The 17957-nt window shown below is 35.2% G+C and overlaps 1 protein-coding gene across 1 annotated transcript in view; it reads left to right on the top strand.

The window, feature by feature from the left end:
* Window positions 1-17957, top strand: part of LOC149800805 (serine incorporator 5-like) — a 102130-nt gene that overhangs the window by 27281 nt on the left and 56892 nt on the right. The window contains exons 5-8 of the mRNA XM_089954797.1: window positions 4765-4858; window positions 5693-5736; window positions 11965-12138; window positions 17683-17778. Coding sequence (XP_089810923.1) covers window positions 4765-4858; window positions 5693-5736; window positions 11965-12138; window positions 17683-17778 — 408 coding nt within the window. The remainder of the gene's footprint in view (window positions 1-4764; window positions 4859-5692; window positions 5737-11964; window positions 12139-17682; window positions 17779-17957) is intronic.

Raw genomic sequence — 17957 nt, 5'->3', positions numbered from 1 at the left:
CCCTCCCACAGTCCAGAAGTTTTGGGGTCAGAAATGCAAGGTGATTTTTATAGCCCCTCTCAGATGGGACCAGTCCTAGGTTACCGATATACTCAATCTAGCAATTGATCTGCAAAGGAAGATTCTGTCCAAACTGAATAATCTCAACCACAGTCACAGCTGTTCCATCCCTGTCCAGACCATCTTCTTTATTGTTGGTCTTTTTTCTGAACGTCTTTGCGAGACAAACAATTTAGCAAGATGGCCTTCCCATAGGAAGGCTTACAAGGGAAAGTGGCATGTTTCAATCCAGAACTGGTAGATTTTTTTCTCTGGCTTGTCAAAGAGAAACAGTTGGCCCCAATTACTGTCAAATGCTACTGCTCCATGATACCAGCCACATTCTGGCATCATGGTAGATATGATTTCAGGCATAATAAAGTGCTATCTGGTCTTATAGCCAATATTGATCTCAGTTGACCAAAATCCTTCTCTCATTTCCAAAATGGCATCTGCCCTGGGTATTAAAATGGCTCAGTTTGACCCTTTAGCCCACACTTTGCTCAAATTACTGTCATACAAAACATGTTTCCTGATAGCAAGGTGAATGAGTTACATGGGCTTTCCATTGAACTATCTTCACTTCAGATTGGATGGTGTGGTGGTCCTCTTGACACAACCAGGTTTCCAAGCCAACAATAGGTTACCATCGGTCAGTAACAAGAGTCATCATTTGCCATGCAAGACGCTGTTTGCATACTCAAGCACTTGAAATGCACAGAGACAAGCCATGGCATGCTCAAATTTCCCTTTCTTACAGTGAAAGCTGAGAAACAGGATATCATCCGATAAGCCCATGCTTCATGGCTGATATGGGTTATTGTTTGGCATACTCTGAGGTCTCACAAAGGTCTTACATCAAAATGGTGTTGATCTTATATCAAAAATGGCTTAAACAGGAGCTAATTTTAAAAAGTAGTATTGCTGAAAAATATGCGTGTGATTTGGATTTTTAACATAACTTTAAATTTTTTTTAAGTCATATTGCTACATTGTCTGCATTGTGGCAGTTTATAGTGATGTCTAGCTCTGGGACATCATGCTGCAGACATGTAGCATGATGTCCCACCCAGTCACATTATCCTGACACCAGGCCGATCAGTCCTAACACTATCCTCTTAATGTTGAGCGCCTATTGAGATAGCTCTTAATACCATTTTTTTAAGTCTTTGTTAGGTCTCGGCTGTGGTTTGAACCTGCAACCTGCATCCAAGGGCTCAAAAATACCAGATTATTTCAACACTCATTAGTTAAAAGAAAGAAATTGCCAGATCTTGAATTCCTTGGAATTTTTGTCAGTCCCTTTGAGTGACTTATCTCTACTGGTCATAGACCAGAAGAGCTTATGGGGATGGCCTATTCTCAAACATCCCTCATCTGTTAGCGCAAGTTTGTTATAATGAATCCTTCTCAGACTAACTACAGGGATGATTGTTATCAAACTTTGTACACTAATTCATCACAAGGTCGTGTCAGTCCTAATTCCTGGAAATGGTTATCCTGATGGTAAAATCAAGATGGGGTTTTCACTAAAGGATTTCTTATTATGATTGGTTGTTCCATTAATGAAAAAGGTGCTGATCTGAAGTTCAGTATAAGTGCCTTGGTCACCATAATGTTGAAAATCTTGTTTTCCTTATCTTTGAGAACAAAGTAATATCAACATATTTTTTTTCCCTAAAGACCTCTTATGATATCTAGCTGGTTATAAATGAAAATGTTGCCACTTGAGATCCAATATGACCAGCGGACATTGGCCATCTTGAAAATCTTGTTAATGCCACATATGAATGGATAGACATATGACCATTGTTTTCACTGAAAGACATATAACAATATCTAGATCCCAAATGAAAATGGTGCCCAGCTGACATCCAGTATTTTAACCATGGCAGCTATCATCAAGGTCTTGTTGTTGTTACTCCTTCTTCATAGATGGTCATATAGACATGGACTTTTGACCAAAAGATTTCCGGTGATATTTAGTTCACCCAGAATCAAAATGGTGCTGATCTGACATTCATTATAGCCATAAAAGTAGCAATCTTGAAAATCTTGGATCTTGGATACATCCATTGTTTATAATTGTCACTGCACAGTGAACAAAATGTTTATCAATAATGATATTAATATTAAAAGACATTTGTTCAGTATAATTCTAGATTATTAGTTGTCAAAGAATGTGATGTTTTCCAATTGGTAAATACCAGCCTGAAATCCTGTACCTTTTGGTATTATCAGTAATGACAACATTGCTTAGTGACAGTAAACCAGTCTACTTCCAAATGTGGGATAAGACTGTTTGGACAGTAATGAAAACATTGATTGGGGGCAGTAAAGCAGTCTAGTTCCATATGTGGGATAAGACTGTTTGGACAGTAATGAAAACAGTGCTTGGGTGAAGTAAACCAGTCTAGTTCCATATGCAAGATAAGACTGTTTGGACAGTAATGAAAACAATTGTTGGGGGCAGTACACCAGTCTACTTCCATATGTTAGATAAGACTGGTTGGACATTAATGAAAACAGTGCTTAAGGGCACCAGTTTAATTCCATTTGCGAGATAAGACTGTTTGAACAGTAATGAAAACAATGCTTGGGGGTAGTACACCAGTCTAGTTCCATTTGCAAGATAAGACTGTTTGGACAGAAATAAAAACAATGCTTGGGGGCAGTACACCAGTATAATTCCCTATGTGGGATAAGACTGTTTGAACAGTATTGAAAACAATTCTTGGGGGCAGTACACCAGTCTACTTCTATATGCGAGATATGACTGTGTGGACATTAATGAAAACAGTGCTTGAGAGCAGTGCATCAGTCTAGTTCTATATATAAGATAAGACTGTTTGGACAGTAATTAAAACAATGCTTGGGGGCAGTGCATCAGTCTAGTTCAGTATGCGAGATGAGACTGTTTTGACAGTAATGAAAACATCGCTTGAGGGCAGTACACCAGTCTAGTTCCATTTGTGAGTTAAGACTGTTTGGACAGTAATAAAAACAATGCCTGGGGGCAGTGCGTCAGTCTAGTTCCATATGCGAGATATGACTGTTTGGACAGTAATGAAAACATTGCTTGGGGGCAGTACACCAGTCTAATTCCATTTGCAAGATAAGACTATTTGGACAGTAATGAAAACAGTGCTTGGGGGCAGTACAACAGTATAGTTACATATGTGTGGATATGACTGTTTGGACATTAATGAAAACTATGATCGGGGCAGTACACTAGTCTAGTTCCATATGTGAGTTTACTGTTTGGCCAGTAATGAAAACTGTGCTTTTGGGCAGTACACCAGTCTAGTTCCATATGTAAGATAAGACTGTTTGGACAATAATGAAAATTATGCTTGTGGGCAGTACACCAGTCTAGTTGCATATGCGAGACAAGACTGTTTGGACAGTAATGAAAACAAATGTTTGGGGGCAGTACACCAGTCTAGTTCCATTTGCAAGATAAGACTGTTTGGACAGTAATCACACAAATCTAATTGATGTCTGGATGACACCTGCCCATTTGCACCATCGAGCCTGGTCAAGTGCACTATGTTGGTATTTACTCAGTTAACACAATAAACAGATCAATTTATCATTGAAGGGAACACCAACTCATGAACACTTTTTAATTGTTATGCTAGCCACTGGCAGTAATTTTCCAACAGATTGGTATGCCTGTATTCTAGTGATTATTTGGTAAAATCACTGAAAGTTGGATAACTGATAGCATTAATTTTGATCCCTGTATTTCTCCCTCACTTATTCTATCCTGCTTAGAAGGGAAAGTGACTTCACTCAATTTTGAAGCTCTAGAATGGTTTCACATGATACATATTGCATTAGAAAAATGGGTTTTTAGTTCTATTTATCAAAAGCAACTCAGAATTGTCCACTGTACTTGAAACTCCAATTAAGGAAATAAAAATTGGAATTGTGAAGGTGTACAAGCGGTGTGGTATTGAGGGTGCATAAGACCCAAACTATTTATTGAATATACTTGTAAAATTGAGGGGAAAAGCCTTCCATTACATTGATTTGCCTTTAACAGTGGTTATCTTAATGTTAAAAGTCATTCTGTTCTTCATGTCATGGAGCAATGAAAGTGAAGAGGCAGTTTCAATTAATGGTCTTTAGTTAATGGATCTAAGAAGATGTAACCGTGGATGTGGAAAAGACAAAGCTGATAGGTCTCCTGCAGCTTGTTGACCTGGGCCGAACACTGTAAGGATTCTCCTACAGTTTATTAGCCTAGGCAGAACACTGCAGGTGTCTTTGACAGCTTATTGACTTGGGCAGAACACTGTAGGGGTTTCTTTCAGCTTGTTGGCCAGGGCAGAAAGCTATAGGATTCTCCTACAACTTCTTTGTGTGGGAAAAACATTGTAGGGATTCTCTTACAGCGTATTGGCCTAGGCAGAACACTGTAGGTGTCTTTGACAGCTTATTGACCTGAGCAGTACACTGTGGGGTTTCTCATACAGCTTGTTGGCCTGGGCAGAAAGCTGTAGGAGTCTCCTACAGCTTATTGGCTTAGGCAGAACACTTTAGGTGTCTTTGACAGCTTATTGACCTGAGCAGTACACTGTAGGGTTCTCATACAGCTTGTTGGCCTGGGCAGAACACAGTAAGGGTTTCCTACAGCTTATTACGCTGGGTAGAACACAACAAGTAGTGTAAATTACTTGCTAAATGTCAATTTGCAGATGTCTTATTTGTCTGTTGCAGATTGGATGTATGTGGGTATGGTTGGAGGATTCCTGTTCATTGTACTGCAGCTGATACTTCTGGTCGACTTCACACATGCATGGAATGCTAAATGGTAGTACTGATTCAGCTTTTAGAGCCATCTTGATATGAATGTGTCTCTGTCAAATTGTCTTTGTCTTTCTGTTTTTGTTGGTGTTTATTTTGATATAAAAATGTTTTAGAAACTTGGTATTCATAAGGCTTATTCAGCGAGGAAATTTCTATTCCTTTTCTCATTTTAGCCACACCTTAACACACAGGGAGCATAAACAACAGTTCACTAATAGCATCACCATGTCATTTCAATAAAATATACTTATACAGATTCCAACCTGGACATTCAGACACTTTTTAAGTTAATATGGTGAATACAGGGAATCATATAGTTTATCCCTTGTAAGATCATTTCTGCATTTACATGTGTACAGACAATTCTAATTAATTAGGTACTGTAAGGGGCTTTGTATGTGTGCCATAAGTCAGAGGATATAATGTTAAGATCATGTCTGCCCATCCAGTAACAATTTAATTTCCATGAAATAACTTGCATTCTACTTTATGTACATTGACCAAGCTTTGATGTTGGTTTGTTCTATAGGAGATAAAGATCCCAGGTTATTGGGGGTTAAAAGTCAGAGGTTACAGGTTAGTATTATTAATATGTACATATGTATTGCAGTGTTATATTGAGACATAAATCACAGCTTTTGTATAATGAATCACATTTTTGTGTGAAAAACTGAAAGCTCAGAATCAAACATCAATGTCCTTTGACATAAAAGATGAAAATTATTCAATAAATACAATATGCCACATGTTGCAGGCAGCACATGGTATAATCCATTATTGGCAAATTTGATTAATATCCATTGAAAACTCATACTATATCCTATATTTCTGATTTCAGGCTCGGCCTGAGGACCGGAAAGAAAAATAGGTGTGGCTATATAGGTAAATGGTGATCAGGGTTGGCTGAAATGCAAAGTTTTAAATGTCTGGAAAGATTTTGATGTAGGCAATGCTGATTATAATTATACAACTGTACACTGAATAGAAAATCTATTTTGATATATTGGTACACGCTCCATAAATCATGACCATTAGAGTGATGGCTTAAACCATAATGATTTCTCGATGTGTGTACATCAAAAATAATTAGGAACATGGAGGCCCAAATTGAAGAATTAAAACTACAGTTACATGCTATTAAGTCAGCACAGGGGAGGATTAATTTTAGTAACCTCATGTGAAACAGAAATTCAGACAGACTCCCAAATAAAAACAATGTCAGATACTCAGACACAGACAATCCCAATACCAGCCAAAAGAAAATGTAAAATGACCATTAACAACTGATATCCAAATTTATCCTGCATTGCAAACAACAGTACCCCATGAGTCACACTTGGAACAACAATAATTGTACACCCATGGCTCTCAGCTCAGACAAGTCTGTTGCCTGCACTAACAAATGCATTTCTTAGTGCTCAGACAAATGTGTCAACATCAGCTCGATTAGGTCAAACAACTGAGACACCAATTTCGGCACACCTTCCTCCAAGAGATGTGTCTGAAATACAAACCTGAGTCCAACACATGAAATCACAAGCCAGAAAAGATAGGACTCTAATAATTGGCTCCTCAGTATTGAAAACTATAATACCAAGGAGACTTCTTAAAACATATGTACAGACTTTAAGAGGTGCACAAATCGACAACATCATGGACAGAATAATGAATACAGACCTAACCAAATACAACCAAATTATTATTTTAGTAGGTGGAAATGATGCCAGTGATGGAAAGTCACTAAATCAAATCAGAACAGATTTTGAAAGTTTACTGTATGCTGCTAGGTAATGCAGCCCAAATACATGTAAAATAATGATATCAGGACTACCTCCTCGTGTGTACACCAAGGCGAAAGAAATCAGTGATCTGATAATTGACCTATGTGAAGACTTCAACCTACAGTACATTCCACAATACACATCTTTCTTTCTTCAGAACCAGGATGTCAACCTTAGCCTCTACCACAGAGACAAAATTCATTTAAGTAGAAAAGAAACCTCTCAACTATTGAGAAATATTAACATGTATGCTCCAGGCATAGTGAAGAGTACTGTTTCTACTGTGGAGAAACTGGACATGTGACACAGGTATGCAATCGTGGCAAGCAGATTGAGTGCCTCAGATGCCATAAATTTGGACACAAACAAAGACTCTGTCAATCAATGTATTATACATACTAGGAAGTTGGCAAAGAGGGCAATGCCAGTGCTTCATTTATAACAAATCTAAATGTACCTAGTGAGACTCTTGACTCAAACTATTCAATGGACACTATTATAAATGCAAAAGTTAACGGATTTTCAGGGTCTGTTTGTGACTTTGAAGATGCTAATATATCTGAACATTTAAATATAGAAATAGGATGTCAGAATGATAAAAGTAGTATGGAGACAATCTCAGTGAGTACCCATTGCATGATGACATACATATAATTGATATGTAACTAAATACACAAGGTTTTAACATAGGTCACTTAAATGTACAAGGTACAGTGGGAAAAATAGACCAGATTAAGTTAATGTTGTCTTCATGTTTTTTAGGACTCACGGAAACCAAATTAAATGCTAACCACAATGATAATCTATTTCACTGTCAAGGCTACAATAAACCATTGTGCAGGGACAGAGAGACAGCAGGGGGAGGTCTTGTTGTATACATTAGTGACGTTGTAAATGCAGAAAGGCGACATGAATTGGAGTCCCATGAAATTGAGAGTATCTGGGTGGAAATTTCTCAAAATAATGCAAAATCATTCCCAGTTGGTTTCATTTATAGGCCACCTTCCTCCAAAGCAATTTGGAATGATCACTTTTTGAAACAAGTGGAAAATGTTCTAGCACAGGAGAAAGAAACATATATACTCCGCGATATAAATAAGGATCTTTTCAGTACTCAAATAAGGAACAACTGGATGGAATTTATTGAATCATTAGGTCTAGTTCAGCTGGTAAATGAGCCCACATAGGTAGCAGAAAAATCAAGCACTCTTATTGATCACATTTATACCAACCTACCAGACAATGTGGCTTGTGTTAATGTACCAAATGTTGGTCTTAGTGACCACTATCCTACTTTTTTGACAAGAAATGTTAAATGCAAGAGAAACAAGAAAAATGCACATAAAACTATCACTTACAGATCGTTCAAAATTTTAATGAAGAACAATTTCTCAATGATCTATATAAAGTTCCATGGAATATGATCCAAAATTTGGATGACATAGATGAAGCCATGAGGGTGTGGACTGACTTATTTATGGATGTAGTATCTAAGCATGCACCACTGAAAGTACATCGACTAAAGAATGAAATCCGACCTAATTGGCTATCTACTGAAATCCTAGACACTATGAAAACACTAGACTAATTCAAGGCTATGGGAAACCATGCACAATATAAAGTATGGAGAAATTAAATAACAAGTATGATTAAAAAAGCTATAAAAAACTTATTATCAATCATTGCTTGAAAATAAAAAGAGCAACACAAACTCCATTTGGAAAGTCTTCAATGAACTCAGTGGAGGAACACACAAAGATCAGACAAATAAAATTCACTTCTGGTAAATGACACCATAGTTACTGATGACACTGACATTACAAATGTTTTCAATGATTTTTTCACCAACATTACCACAAAATTACAAGAACCAGTGTAAGAAAACGTTAATGAACTGAAAAAGTTCTGCAGCAGCAAAATCTCAAAGGAGGTATGTTTCTCTATTCCACCAGTATAAAAAAACTTTGTTAAAAAATGTCTTAGTAAACTTGATACCAAGAAAGCTACAGGACTGGATTAGATTGGTTCATGACTCATTAAATCTTCTGCCTCTGCTATTTTAGATAGCAAAACATTCATAATCAATTTAAGTATTGCAACCTCACCTGTCCCCAAAATATGGAAAACTGCAAATGTAACTCCTATTCACAAATCTGGTACTAAGGATGACACTGATAACTACCGACCAATCTCAATACTACCAAACTTGTCAAAATTAATTGAAAAACATGCCTTTGACTCATTCATGTCATATTTAACCAAACACTTGCTGTTACACCCTAATCAATCTGGCTTTAGACAGAAACATTCATGTGAGACTGCCTTGATATCCCTAACTGATAAATGGCTTCAAGCACTTGACCAAGGTAGAATAATAGGAACTGTATTTGTAGATTTCAGGATAGCTTCTGACATGGTAGATCATGAAATCCTTTTGAAGAAACTGAAAATCTACCAATGTGATGAAAGCACAGTTAGATGGTTTACTTCATCCTTAAGTGAGAGAACACAACATGTTTATATAAATAATGTTCTGTCTGAACCTGGAACAATTAGAGTACCACAATGCTCAATTCTAGGTCCATTACTATTTATTTTCTTATTAATGACCTACCACTTTTACTAAGGGACTCAATATTATCTGCAGATCTCTACTCAGATGACACAACATTGTCAGACATCCAAAACACAAAGCAGGAACTTGAAATTTCTTTATAGAATGACCTAAACAATTTGGACAACTGGTGCACATGCATTGGTATGGTGTTAAATACTGGTAAAACTAAATTATTACTTATCTCAACACAGCGAAAAAGGACAAATCTTGGTAGTGATGAACTATGTCTGACTTGGAAGGATAAAAATTTGCAAATGGTCTCTCATGATAGACTATTTGATATTTTAGTAGATAATAACCTATCTTGGACTGAACATATCAAACATCAGTTAAAAAAAAAGTCAATTCAAGTTTACGGCTTCTCAGTAGGATAAGACATTTTCTCCCTGAAAGGCACAGAAAACTATTTTATAACAAGTTACATACAACCCTATTTAGACTACTGTAATATATTATGGGGTAATTCAAATGATCAAAACATAGCAAAGCTGGCACATATTCAGAAAAGAACATTAGGACTAATGTCAATCCAGAAAGAAAGCAAGGAAAATTTAGCTGGTAAGTTAAAAATATTACCTATTAAAGACCGAATCTGTTTGAGAAAAGCCAAATTAATGTACAGGATATCCCATAATAGTGCTCCCGAAAATTTACAATCACTATTCCAGTATAGGCTACCTGGCAATACTCCCCACCTGCGATCCATGTCTACCAAACAGTATAAAATTCCCAAACCAAAGGAGGAATTATTTTTAAAAAAAGTTTCCAGTACTCTGGAACTTTGCTCTGGAATATTATTCCAGTTGAGATTAGAAATGCCCACTCTATTTCCTTCTTCCAAACCCAATATATCCAATGGCTTCAGAGATGCAGGTAAAATAAATAAATTCCTTTGTATGAGGGCCTCAAGGTAGATTAGTTCTTAGGTAATTGTTTTACCCTCTTTAAATAAAGTTATTATTATTATTAGGCTTGGACATTTTATAAAGTAGATACAGCTGCAAATTTTTTGCCTTTGAATGCTTATTATTATTTCATTATGCTTTATTGTAAAGTTTTGTGTTATTATTTTTATTAACTGCTGATAAGGGATATGATAAAGGCTCAAGACTTCCACAACTCAATATTTTATTTTTAGCTCACCTGGCCAAAAAGTCTAATGATTTTTTATTATATGGTGTTCCATCCAGTGTGCTTCATGCATTTATTCTATAAAACCATTGAACTGATCTCAGTAAAACTTGGGAGAGACCTTTCGGGTTTAAATCCCAATCTTATTTATACAAATGATACCATTCCACCATCAAATATGGCCACCAGTAATAAAAATTGTAAAACATTTGAACATATTCTCAAAGATCACTCAATAGGTGTTGACCAAGTCCGAGAGAAAGCATCCTGGCATGAAGGTCTTATTAATTTTTTTTTTTTAAATGCTGATCTACCATCAAATATGGTTGCCATTAGTAAATAACATTAAATAAAAAATAAAACTATTTCTTCTCAAAGACTGCAGAACAGAATTTCTTTGCCACCTACCTTTGCATTTAGCTTTTATGTTGATGTCAGCCAAGTGAATAATCTCAGACCCACTTGGACCTCTTGTTTCAAGTTTGAATCCAGTTTCAGTCACAACATGGCATATCAGTGTGACAGTCAACGTTCATACCAGTAAAACTTGCTTTTGTTTCGCATCATTGTTTAAATGATGTGTATATTTCCATTATATATGGTGCATAACAATGTTGCCTATTCTCACTTTTCATTAAAATGTTTCGCATGTGTTTATGTTTAGCGCTGACTTGATTGTCAAAGTCTAGCCAGAATTGGCAGATGAAGGACACCATATGTGTTTCTGATTCCTTTATAATGATTTACGGACTTTTTATACGATAATTTTAGCCAGATACCAAATAAAGAATTGGTCATTGTAATGTTGATAATATATATAGATAGACAAAAAAAAGAATTATCTGAGTAGTCTTTTATATTCAGTACATGTGTGTCAAGGTGTTTTATTACAAAAGCCTGTAGCATGGTGGATAGTATTTAACAGCCCAAAAGTAGCCTAGCAGTTACTTAAGAGTGGAAGTTTGATAATTAGAATGATAAATGATAATTTCAGAATCTGTTTTAGAAAGGTATCAGACTTGGGTGTCATATTTAACAACCCCAATCATAGCCCAGTAAATAACAGTGGAAATTTGTTAATTGATTGATTATTATCTGTAAATACTGAGTTAACTCTGAAATAAATAATTATTTGAAAAAATAGCTATTTCTGGGGATGGAACACTATACGACTAGTCCAACACTGCCTTGTATTCCTCAATTGCTGTAATGATCTGTCTTCAGCAGTTTATTTTTGCATCTCTCTCTCTCTCTCTCTCTCTCTCTCTCTCTCAGGAATGTGAGGATTCAGTAAATTGCATTTTCAGTTTAATTTTATGTGATAATAAAAATAGCTTCAGCTATTCTGTTTTTTTTACATCTAGTCTGCACCTACTCACTTTTTTAGCCACATTCATTAATCCTTTTCTTTCACTATTTGTTCCCTAATTGTCACTGTTATTTTTGCGCATTAATTTTGCATCTTTTCCAGCTCATGTTTAATTCTAAATAATGATAACTTATATATTTTGTTGGCATTAGTTTGTTTCTATTTTAAGATGATGGCTGTAATAATGAATCAGCTATAATTTATCTTTGCAGGTACCCTGCTTTGTTCCACCCTGTTTTACATTGTGGTAATCGGCGGTGCTATTTTACTGTTCTTTAGCTACACTCGTTGGAATGGCTGCACTACCAATAAAGTGTTCATCGGCGTAAATGCAGGCTTGTGTGCAATACTCACTTTTATCACCCTCCTGCCTGTCACACAGTCACGTTAGTAAAGCACTTTTACACTCTACCTTTAGACTATCACATTGTCCTATCAGTGATACAAAGATGTTATATACACACACACACACACACACACACACAAAGTAATTTGAAAGAGAGTTATATATTGTTACAAATTCATCACGTGTAAATATTGATGCAGTGTTAGCATAGAAACTTGTGTTTGGTTTGAAGCATGAAGATTTTGATGTTAGTAACCCTCTTATGACATTTGGATTTGAAATTTTGCATTAATGAATGACTAAGTTTAACTAAATTTTGTGTATTTTTTATCCTACAGGCTTTTCATTTTAAAATTGGAAAAGAGTGGATCAAACTGATTTGGGGGGAGGTGTTGTTGAATACTACAGCATATCCGGTATAAATTGTAACACAATATGGAGGTATAAAAGACCTGCTTAGGTCTTTTTTATCCAGTCTTAATACTTTTATTTTCTTTTGAGTTATGATTTAAGCTACACTGATTTTATTTCTTTTCTTTATTTTGCAAAAACTAAAAATAAATTTTGAATGTTTCAAACCTTATACTTTCTTGTTGCCATAGTGCAGAAACAGTTTGACTTCAGTGTTTGTCAGTTTTCAATTACAGATGTTTGCATGCTGAATGTTTTAAAGCATAAAAAGAACAATTATGTAAACCGTTTGATGTACTTGGAGTGTTTGCCTATTTACATTTCTGAACCTTTCACCACCTTAGTTTTACCCGTCCACAAGTTTTACATTGCATGTTAAATGGATATGTTTATTTGTTGAAAAATATGGGCTACCAAAATTTATACTAGTCTGGCTACTTTAGTTTCCCTTTTGTTAGCCCATCAGACAATCATACATAATTAATTTTCCCCCTCTGTAAAGTTTTTGTGCAGCCCCATAACTTCCAAACAAGGGACACTGTTCTGCTGAACCCTTGTGTTTGTGTAGTGTTCATGTCTGGAAGCATGCAGATTGACTCATGCTTTAGTAGTTAGTTCACTCGACTCAAGTCCATGTAAACTTTTGATATTGCTTTTTTCTAATTCATTGTCACGTGTTTTACATCATGCATTGTTTTATTGTGCATTAATCAACAATTGCACCCCCAAAAGCTTTTAGTCTAGGCAGATTTAAATGAAAACTGTTGTGAGAGCTTGAATGTACAAGATATGTGGTAAGAGAATTTGATCAAACTTGGTGTGTGGGTTAGCATGAACAAGATATGGAGTAGTTTGATGAGGAATGACATTTATGCATACTTACCTGCTTCAAGATAAAAATGAATTTTTGGCATTAGCATTTTTAATATGCAATCAAAGCAAACAAAAACTGATGTTTGCTTAAGGTAACTTTTGCCATGTTTTTAGCATGTTCACTACCTGACAGAAAATAAAACTGAGAGAAAAAATTAATTGACAATTTTACAGAACATCTAAGTGCATATACCTTAGAAATTCCTATTTAGACAACACTGTATGACACCATTTCATTTATTTATAGACAGAGCCTTATGTCTAATGTTAGATTTCCATGAAATGATTAGCATTAATGATATCTGGACATTTGATCATAGGATGATTGATCATAACCTGTTAAAGACAAGGACTAGTGATCATATAACATTTACCTTTTTGAAATATTCCACCCAATTTGATTAGTAATTAACATGAAAATACAAAGCTGGTCTGCTTTTAACTGAAAGGAGCATTACAACAAATATGTCACAAGTCTGAGATTAAAAAAAGTCAGTACTTAATTTGAGGTTCCCACAGAAATGCTTGTGGACATAACTGTAACTTAAGGTTAACATTTCTTAATGTTTAAATTTTTTATATAGTTTTAAAGTTTTTAAGTCTGTAGTTTAACATTCAGTCTGTCCAATAAGACTAATTAGAATGTTGTCAAGCCCATGAGCAACATTCATAATAAAAATTGAAGGAACATATGAGTTTTGAAGTGAGGAAAAATGATGTGCAGAAGATTAAAATTCTAGAGGCACTGTTGCAGTATCAATGGACATGTTATATGGTACTGTAGTAAATATTAATTATATATGTCATATGGTACTGTAGTAAATATTAATTATATATGTTATATGGTACTGTAGTAAATATTAATTATATATGTTATATGGTACTGTAGTAAATATTAATTATATATGTTCAGAGCTATTATCATGTGTGATGAACTTAAATTCCTTGACGAGCTCAACTTGATCTTCTCAAATTGTCAGCAATGGTTTATGCAGCTGTACCTATGACCAATCATTGTATGATCAACAGTCCTATATATTTAATATCCCACTTTTTAAAATCATGTAAACATAGAAACATACAATTTTGCCTTTTTATATTAACATAATGTTTAAATTTTTCATTATCATAACATAGCGATATTTTCAGCACAACTCGATAAATAAAATAATTTGCCACCCACTACTTAGCAACTTGAAGCATGTGACATGCAATTTGGGACTTTCAGAAATACTTTGTTGCTCTACATCCATTAGCACATTTGTTATTGCTACACCTCATAAATTAATTCAAGAACTGCCATGAAACTTTATGCATGCATTCTTCCAATGGTCTTGTTGGTCCTAAATGAAAATGGTGTTGCTAGGATTTCCAATATGGCTTCCACAATGGCCATCTTGAAAATCTTGTTATTGCTACTCCTACAGACTGGAAAATCATATTGTCATGTTTTTTTTTCACAGTAAAGCTTCTTATGATATCTAGTTGGTTCTAAATGAAAATGGTGCTGCTTGGGCATATTATTATTTCTGCTTCCTCTGAACAGTAAGTCATAGTGATGTAGGGTTTTCACCAGAAGACTTAAATGACCTAGCCTAAAATGTCCTCACCATGGCAACCATCTGCTTTTGCTGCTTCATCTATTTGGAAATGTCTTGTCAAAATAGGGTTTTCACCAGAAGACTTATATTGTCTAGTTTGTCTTCAGTAAAAATTGTGCTGATCTGGTGGCCTCCAATATGACTGCGATGTTGAGCATCTTTAGAATCTTTTTATTTCTACTTGTCGTAGATGCATAGTCATATTGACATAGAGTTTTTGGTTCTAAATAAAAATGGTGCAAAGATGACATAAAATATGGCCACTATGGCATCCATCTTGGAAATCTCTTTATTACTAATCCTAAACAGAAAGTTTTATATAAATGGGGTTTTCACCTGAAGACTTCTTATCATGGCTAGTTTGACTTAAATAAAAACTGTGTTAACCCAACCTCAAATATGGCAGCCATCTTGCAAATCTTGTATAACCCTTTACCTCATAGAGCATAGTGACAAAGTGCAGCTCGCTATACATAGAACACAGGTTATCTAGTTGACCGCATACGCATAGCTTGCCTGTGAACTATTAAGCAATGTAGTGTATGTTACGTTTAACAGCAATTTTAACCATTTTATATTTTTGGTACACATCTATTACATGTGGAACAATTTAAGAGTAAAGTCCGATTGTTATAGCTGTGTAATTATTTATCATGGAAGAATTTGTTATGTGCTTTAAAATCTGGAGAGAATTCGTTCACCATCATGTCAGTGAGGCCGTGTGACCAACCGTAGAGCTTTTCATCTGTGTCTACATCACTAAGTCATCTAAATTTGATAATTTATAAAAACTAATTGCAGCCTATATCAATATCAGAGCCTTTACCTAGGTTATTGAATCTTTCATAGTTGTGATTCTAATCATGAAAACTTCGTAAGTACTGAATGAAATCCGCGACCGCCATTTTGGAGAGTGGAGATTACGACCCAGTTACTTTAAATAGCAGATATCGACCAGTACATAAATAGTGACCACATGATCTGACGTAATTGTCATGCACAGAAATTAATGTAGTATCTAATAAGGGGTTTTCCCCGAAGTTGGCACTACGAAAACCGGTTTAAAATGGCTGATGTTTACAGCAGACGTCAAAAGGCGCTTCTATGGTACTTTCGTAGAAGCATCAAAAGTCGCTTCGATGTGACTTTTGTAGAGGCGTCCAAAGACGGTTGTATGAGGTAAAGGGATAACTCCTAGATGGCTGTATCAATATGGGGTTTTCACCAAAAGACTTTTATGATATCTAGTTGCTTCTATTGAAAATGGTATCAATTTTGCATCCAATATGACTGCTATTATGACATCTTAAAAATCTGCAGGTGTTCTGGTCTGATGAAAGGGATTATTACAATAAATGTGAGTGTTCTGAAGAATTTAATTCTGGGTGAAAAGAAGAGGAATTTTACTTACCATCCACATACAGATGTCAGTCTTTGTAAATATATTAATTACTAGGATGTGGCCAAACATCCAACGAAAGATAGATTATGAGATAATGCCTTGTCCGATTGATCTCTGTTACCAGAAATGTCAACAACAACAAAAGTGGATATCTCACAACATACAGTACTCATACTAGATGTCAAGATAAGCAGATTATGATATAACAACACACTGTTTAGATTGTTTGTCAATATAGACAAAGAATTTTTTACATAACACTAGATAAATTTCAGTGCATTTTATATCAAGTTTGCGGCTTCCTTTCATGGGGCCTCTGAATTTCTTCACTCCAAACCAATGGTTGTATTTACAAGTTTAAACAGCCAACAATGTTGCAAATAAAAAATAATGGCCAGATGGTATATTGTGCCGCCAATAAGGAAACAGAATCCAAGTTTGCGACATTGGCAAAGCCCTACACGGTCCCAGAATAAATGTTTTACATGTTTGTTTTTCACTCTTTTAAGAAGAAAACACTATTTTTTCGTGTACGAGGAAAATACATATAACCTTTCAGGCGCCATGACATGATCATCATCTGTTATTCACACATGATCTCTTCCCCCAAATAATAATAAACTTTTTATGGGTTTTTTTTTTGTACTTTTTAGAAAGAATATTATTTTGTGTGTACAAGAAAAATACATATATATGAAATTTTGGGAGCCACACCATGACTTATATCCGAATTCATGTTATAACGGAGCACACTATAGTGGGGTCACACTGTACCATGTAATGCATTAATTGCTGGTGCCTTGAAGAAATCAGTTTATATTTCACTCTCTCACTCTCTTGTTTTTGAGTTTGTTGGATCCAATTTTCAGTCAGACAACATATTGAAGCCCTTGAGGAAAACTTGTTTAAGTTACTGTTTGGCTTTGGTGTGATAAGTACAGGTATGTTTTCTAGACATGGTTTACTCTGTTTACATAGTTTTATGTAACATGCCATGGTGTGTATATGTTGCAAATTCAACACAGTTTGATTTGTTTGTATAAGATTTGGGACATATGATCTGGGTAAAAAGAAAAGTTAAACCATAAATTATGAGACAGGAAAAAAATATTTTATCTTGTCCCAAGATATTTGGTAAATATGGAATTTATTCTTTTAGAATAAAGTTGTGAAAAGAAGGATCATTGTGGGGACTTTACAAATCTGTATTACAAGAGAAAATCTGTTATTAAATTTTTTAGATATTGAAGTTGAGTATAAATAGTTATATTTATTAATTATACTATATTGTTTCCAGGTAACCGTAATGCAGGACTGCTGCAGTCTTCGGTAATAAACCTGTATGTTATATACCTCACCTGGTCAGCCCTCACCAGTGAACCACCAGAAGAGAGTAAGTTTGCCACAATCTTAACAGAATACAGTAAATTTATAATGAGTTTAGTTATACTGAAAACTATGTTAAAATGGGCAGTTTATAAATCCATGACCATATTTGTTGAGTCAGTATTAATAGGAAGCAAGACATGGTAGACACATTTCTGCCAGTGTTGGCATTGTCAGCAGTTTCGT

This window comes from Sinohyriopsis cumingii, chromosome 4, assembly GCF_028554795.1.
Source record: "Sinohyriopsis cumingii isolate HCF-2022 chromosome 4, ASM2855479v2, whole genome shotgun sequence".
NCBI lineage: Eukaryota > Metazoa > Mollusca > Bivalvia > Unionida > Unionidae > Sinohyriopsis > Sinohyriopsis cumingii.
This window is presented reverse-complemented; position numbering and strand designations above follow the sequence as displayed.